This window comes from Salvelinus sp. IW2-2015, unplaced genomic scaffold (genome assembly GCF_002910315.2).
Source record: "Salvelinus sp. IW2-2015 unplaced genomic scaffold, ASM291031v2 Un_scaffold1295, whole genome shotgun sequence".
In the NCBI taxonomy this organism is placed as follows: Eukaryota; Metazoa; Chordata; class Actinopteri; order Salmoniformes; family Salmonidae; genus Salvelinus; species Salvelinus sp. IW2-2015.
Genome location: NW_019942823.1, coordinates 160,145 through 166,416, shown reverse-complemented (window position 1 = coordinate 166,416; position 6,272 = coordinate 160,145). Strand labels below are relative to the sequence as shown.

Sequence of the window (6,272 nt, the reverse complement as noted above, 5' to 3'; positions counted from 1 at the left end):
GTTAAATAAAGGTTATATTTTTAAAAAAACAAAGTAAAAAACACGTGTTGGGTCTGTGCGTAAAATTCTGTGGCAACTGGAATGGGCAGTACCTTTTGGCTATGCGTGTGTGCCTGTCCGTGTTTGAGAGGCTGAGGTGTCACTTAATTCATTTGTAAATCCGTGTCACACTGGAGACTGGTCGACTCTCGCCTACACCTCTCTTGTAATTACAATACGCGTGCCAAATCGTGCGAAAGGGTGTTACTGCGGATGTGATGGCTTGTACCGAAGTGCCATGAGGTCCTCTTGATACACAAGTTGTTAAACGTGGGACAGCGTCCGAAAGGAAGACAATGAGCTATGTTGAAATAATTTCAACCAACTGCTCTCTTCACTTCATTCACTGTGTTACATTGGCTATCAGCCTGTTTACAATCGGCCTACAGATTTTTAACCCCATTATACTATTTATCCTCCTTATGACTATCTTGACTTCCACTAATTCACTTTGTAGGACATTTCTAACTTGCACAGGCTACTATATTGTATTTCACACAGTACAAGGCGCAGGGAAGCTCAGGGATTGGCTACGGTAGCAATGGAGGAGAGTACAAAGTCACCTCGTATTCCTATGGACTTAAAAGTCGTTCAGAGACAGAAATGCCAGATTCAGTGACACAGCACAGAGAAATACTACTGTTCTTCTTGATTATTTACATCTGGACATTCTCTGACCTCTGGATGAAGGACAACAGCAGCTTGTTGATTAACAAAGATGAAACCACTTGGGGAACAAGAGAACAGGAAAACGGACAGAAAGGTAAAATTTGAACCTTTGAAGTGATTATATTCATCAGTATATCTGTAATACCTATTAGTCAATAAAAATCGATTTAACTAAAACATGTAGGCCTATTTTGTTCTTAGCTTTATCTCAGGTTGTTGACAGATATTGGAGAAACAGTGTGCTCTTAAAATGTACCTATGGAGCAAGTCCAACCATGTAAAATATATTTAGCCCATACTGTAGTACAACGTGACTGTTTCAGACACACTGGTTTAGCAGAGACATTGGTCTAATCTCCCTGGTCTGATCTCCTTTCATCTTCCTCATGTAGCTCCTCAAGCCTCAGGTGGAGAGACGTCGGAGAGAGAGAATGAACCACAGTCTGGAGAGTCTGAGAACTCTGCTGTTGCAGGGACCACTACATCAAGTATGAAGTTCACTCTAACTTGACTCTGCTCTAAATGCAGCTCATACAGGTGTCAGCTCCTCTGAGAAGTGTAGCGTTGACAGTGCATTAATCTGCACCCTCTTTCTCTCAACAGGGTGTGACTCAGCGTAGAGTGGAGAAAACTGAGATCCTGGAACACACTGTTCTTTTCTCCAGAACACTGGAGATGGGGACAGGAAGAAAGGTGAAGATGGAGAAAAGCAACATCCCTTCCAGGATGGCTTCCAGGCTGCCTGCAGAGAGCTGCACACTTCCTGGGGCAGGAAGGGGAGGCTGCAGCTGGAGACAGCACTGAACTCTCCTTTCTCTGCTCGTCTGAACAGCTATGCCTGTATGAACACCGAAGTTCCGGCTAAAGCCCATCTTCCAACTCTCTGCCCAGCACAATGTGCCACCTGTCCTCACACTGATGAGATACAGGAGTCCCGACCAGCTTTTGTAAGTGCTCTGTGTGATCGCGGGAGGGCTCCGCGTCGGGGCGTGGTGGTCCGTTCGCCGTACGAGCTAGGGGGCCGTCTATCGGGGGTCGAGCGCCGCACGCTCGTGCGCGCGGGATATAAGTGGACAGGCAGTCAGGAGGGATGTCGGTAGCATAGGATGGACTCGCCGTGTCCTACAGATACCTACGCTCAACCGCAATAACCCATGCTGTCCGTACAGAGGGAAGGACGGTGAGGGATCGGGGCGTAGAGGCCCGAAGTGTCTCCGGCGCGCCTGCGACGATTATTGGTCGGGTATGTGTAGGGTGGATAGTGCATGTAGGCGGATACGTTGGCTCCATGGACGAGAGCTAGTGAGCTGTGATCTATGTGTCAGGGGTTGACAGGGCTGCCCATGCGGTTCTGAGGGCTACGGGCCGGTAGTCGCCCCGCGGGCCGCGGCACATACAGACAAGCTTTGTGAAGTCTACAGGAGAACATCTGTCTCATGCTCACAGAGCTCCACTCGCAATGGAGATCCTAAACCTCCCCAGCTGCCCCACAGACACGCTGCCAAAGAAGCCCAATCTCAGAACCTCCCAGGCAGCCAGTCTGTGTGGCGCCTTGGCCCTGATCTAGCAGAGGAGCCTGAATTGGATATTGAACTGTAAAACAACTCCAATATCCTATGAACTGATAACCAGGATGCCACATCCTTTGCTGCTAAGGTTGCTATGGTGTTTAATGCATACAGTGTTGTAAACACTGGACTCAGGGACTCCATAGATTTGCAGTGATATGACAATGTTGTACTGCAAAGAATATATAAATTCTAAATATTGTACAATTTCTCTAACTTTACTATTACAACATGTACTATGTATAGTTTTACTCTGATATTTCTGTCTATTTTTGCACATTACATTTATTATGGGACTTGTTCCTATGTTTTTCCAGATATATAGGCCTGTATTTGAAAATACAAATAAAACACATTCCTTTAAAAACATTGTCTCAATGGTATCTTAATCCATAATGTATTAAAGTGTCAAATTTGTTTTGGTTATTTGTTGTCATCTGTTCTCAGCCAGACATTCAATAATTAAATGACTTATTTACCATTCAACTTACTCAAGGTGTCTTGGCACGTTCCGATGCCAGTTAAAAGTACTGGAAAGTTTTCATAGATCTGCATTTCATTGGATAGCTGGCACGTGTGGTGTTTAAGTCAAAGGCGCGAAGAGACGCGCGCGCTTTAACACCTGTTAGTCCGTCCCGGTCAAGAAGAGCAAAGGGTTCAGGGACAGCGACCTCCAATCACACTTCAAACTCCAACGAAGGTTTTTTGGGCCTTTTTATAACCGAGAGAATGGGAATGCGGAAACAAGGAGTTTCTCTCCACTTCGAAAAATGATGTCCTTACTTCTTGGAATATAGGAATGGATCATTCATTCACAGTATTTGTTCAGAGGTTCATGGTAAATATTTCATTTCCTTAACTGAAAAAAACGTAGTTTTCCCCCCCAAAGTATATTTGATATAGGCTTTATAACAAATTATGCTAAACAGCAGTGTGACAGCTTGGTGTAAGGAACGTTTACAACTATAGAACGATTTACTCTCAAAAATCGAGAGTAACCTATAGTCCTGAAAGCAAATTCCAACGTAATTAGCGTTCATTACAATTAGTAAGTCTGAGCTAATAATATTTAACAAATGTCGTTCATCATCAGTACAATTACAATGTTGCAATTATAAAAAGTCTGACTTGATCCGATTAATATTAGTCTGGGACGGAAGACATATTTCTTAGACAGGAATATTATTATCATATCACCATATTATTCGGTTATTAGATGTTATGTGATGGAATCTCAACTACTTCCACATAATATTATAAATTCACACTACCTTTATCAGACAAAGTACCTTTTACAGCATGTGGCTCAATATAGGCCCCATTTTTTATAAGATTAACCTGAAATAGTTATATTGACAAGCCAAGAAAATGAGGAGACCAATCAATTATGGTCCCTGATGTGTACACTGGGAAATTGTCCTGAGATTTTTCCCTTGGGAAAGATGTAGAAAGACAGCAGTTTGTTCTTTATTACCTGTTAGAATTTGTCATCATTTAGCAAATACAGCCCGACTATCTGGTGAGCATTCCAGGTTCCCAGTTCTCACGCGCACACATTAACCTCTGAAATGTTAATTAACATAGGCTAATATAACAATATAATTAAATCAAAATAATAGTGTATAGTCAATTGTATTAAAGCAATATTCATCCACTAACAAAGTCAGAAGCGCGTGTTGGTTCTGTGCGTAAAATGTTGTGCCGATTGGAATGGACAATACCTTGTGGCTGTGGCGTGTGCCTGTCTGTGTTGAGAGGCTGAGGTGTCACTTAATTCATTTGCAAATCCGTGTCACACTGGAGACTTCGTCGACTCTCGCCTACACCTCCATTGTTATAATTACAAACGCGTGGCTTTGTTAGCGCACACGTGCCCAGGGGTTTTACTGCGGATGTGATGGATTCTACGGAAGCACCATGAGGTCCTATTTGATATACAAGTTGTAAACCTGGACACCATGAGAAAGCACGACAATGATCTGTGTCAAACAACTTGAACCAACTACTTTCATCACTTCACTGGGTTACATTGGCCATCAGTCCGTTTCAATCGGCCTACAGATTTGTACACCCATTATGCTATTTATCCTCCTTATGACTATCCTGACATCTTCCACGAATTCACTTTGTATTACATTTCTAACTTGTGCAGGCTACTCTATTGTATTTCAACAGTACAAGACGTGTGCCGGAAGCTCAGGGTTCGGCTACCGGTGGCAATGGGAGGAGTACAAAGTCACCTCGTATTCCTATGGACTTAAAAGTCGTTCAGAGACAGAATGCAAGATTCAGTGACACAGCACAGAGAAATACTACTGTTCTTCTTGATTATTTACATCTGGACATTCTCTGACCTCTGGATGAGGACAACAGCAGCTTGTTGATTAACAAAGACGAAACCACTTGGGGAAAAAGAGAACAGGAAAATTGACAGAATGGTGAGATTTTCAACCTTTGAAGTGATTATATTCATCAGTATATCTGTAATACCTATTAGTCAATAAAAATCGATTTTAACTAAAACATGTAGGCCTATTTTGTTCTTAGCTTGTTGACTGATATTGTAATAACAATATGTTCCTAAAATGTACCTACAGAGCTAGTCCTACTATGTAAATATATTTAGGTTTTAGGAGCCCTTACTTTAGTACAAAGTGACTGTTTCAGACACACTGGTTTAGCAGAGACACTGGTCTAATCTCCCTGGTCTGATCTCCTTTCATYTTCCTCTTGTAGCTCCTCAAGCCTCAGGTGGAGAGACGTCGGAGAGAGAGAWTGAACMACAGTCTGGAGAGYCTGAGAACCCTGCTGCTGCAGGGACCACTACATMAAGTATGAAGTTCACCTCTAACTTGACTCTGCTCTAAATGCAGCTCATACAGGTGTCAGCTCCTCTGAGAAGTGTAGCATGACAGTGCATTAATCTGCCCCCTCTTTCTCTCCAACAGGGTGTGACTCAGCGTAGAGTGGAGAAAGCTGAGATCCTGGAACACACTGTTCTCTTTCGCCAGAACACTGGAGATGGGGACAGGAAGAAAGGTGAAGATGGAGAAAAGCAACATCCCTTCCAGGATGGCTTCTCAGGCTGCCTGCAGAGAGCTGCACACTTCCTGGGGCAGGAAGGGGAGGGCCTGCAGCTGGAGGCAGCACTGAACTCTACTTTCTCTGCTCGTCTGAACAGCTATGCCTGTATGAACACCGAAGTTCCGGCTAAAGCCCACTCTTCCAACTCTCTGCCCAGCACAATGTGCCACCAGTCCTCACACCTGATGAAGATACAGGAGTCCCACTACAGACAACAGCTTTGTGAAGTCTACAGGAGACATCTGTCTCATGCTCACAGAGCTCCACCCCGACATGGAGATCCCAAACCTCCCCAGCTGCCCCACAGACACGCTGCCAAAGAAGAACCAATCTCAGAACCTCCCAGGCAGCCAGTCTGTGTGGCGGCCTTGGCCCTGATCTTGCAGAGGAGCCTGAATTGGGATATTGAACAGTAAAACAACTCTAATATCCTATGAACTGATAACCAGGATGCCACATCCTTTGCTGCTAAGGTTGCTATGGTGTTTAAATGCATACAGTGTTGTAAACACGGGACTCAGGAACTCCATAGATTTGCAGTGATATGACAATGTTGTACTGCAAAGAATATATAAATCCGAAATATTGTACAATTTCTCTATACTTTACTATTACAACATGTACTATGTATAAGTTGTTGTACTCTGATATCTTGTCTACTTTTGTACATTAATTTATTATGGGACTTGTTCCTATGTTTTTCCAGATATATAGGCCTGTATATTGAAATACAAATAAAACACATTCCTTTAAAAACATTGTCTCAATGGTATCTTAATCCATAATGTATTAAAGTGTCAAATTTGTTTTTGGTTATTGTTGTCATCTGCTTTCTCAGCCAGACATTCAATAATTAAATGACTTATTTACCATTCAACTTACTCAAGGTGTCTAGGCACGTTCCGATGCCAG

The 6,272-nt window shown here is 43.1% G+C and overlaps 1 protein-coding gene across 2 annotated transcripts; it reads left to right on the top strand.

Moving 5' to 3' along the window:
- Nucleotides 1-650: 650 nt before the first annotated feature.
- her7 (hairy and enhancer of split related-7) lies at nucleotides 651-5,801 on the top strand. Of its 2 annotated transcripts, none has more exons than XM_024137748.2 (3): nucleotides 651-802; nucleotides 1,101-1,196; nucleotides 5,225-5,801. In XM_024137748.2, exons 1-3 carry the CDS (start codon nucleotides 758-760, stop codon nucleotides 5,774-5,776), a joined length of 693 nt encoding a protein of 230 aa, XP_023993516.2. In that variant the 5' UTR covers nucleotides 651-757; the 3' UTR covers nucleotides 5,777-5,801. The 2 variants fall into 2 exon arrangements, with proteins under 2 accessions (XP_023993516.2, XP_070295024.1); XM_070438923.1 differs by lacking the exons at nucleotides 651-802; nucleotides 1,101-1,196 and adding exons at nucleotides 4,567-4,714; nucleotides 5,013-5,108.
- The last annotated feature ends 471 nt before the right edge of the window (nucleotides 5,802-6,272 follow it).

What these genes read in the sequence shown, in the direction of transcription:
- her7 (XM_024137748.2), top strand. Translation starts at nt 758, where the DNA reads ATGAAACCACTTGGGGAACAAGAGAACAGGAAAACGGACAGAAAG. An exon ending in ACAGGAAAACGGACAGAAAG is followed by an intron (nt 803 to 1,100) that starts GTAAAATTTGAA and finishes TTCCTCATGTAG; the next exon opens with CTCCTCAAGCCTCAGGTGGA. An exon ending in TGCAGGGACCACTACATCAA is followed by an intron (nt 1,197 to 5,224) that starts GTATGAAGTTCA and finishes TCTCTCCAACAG; the next exon opens with GGTGTGACTCAGCGTAGAGT.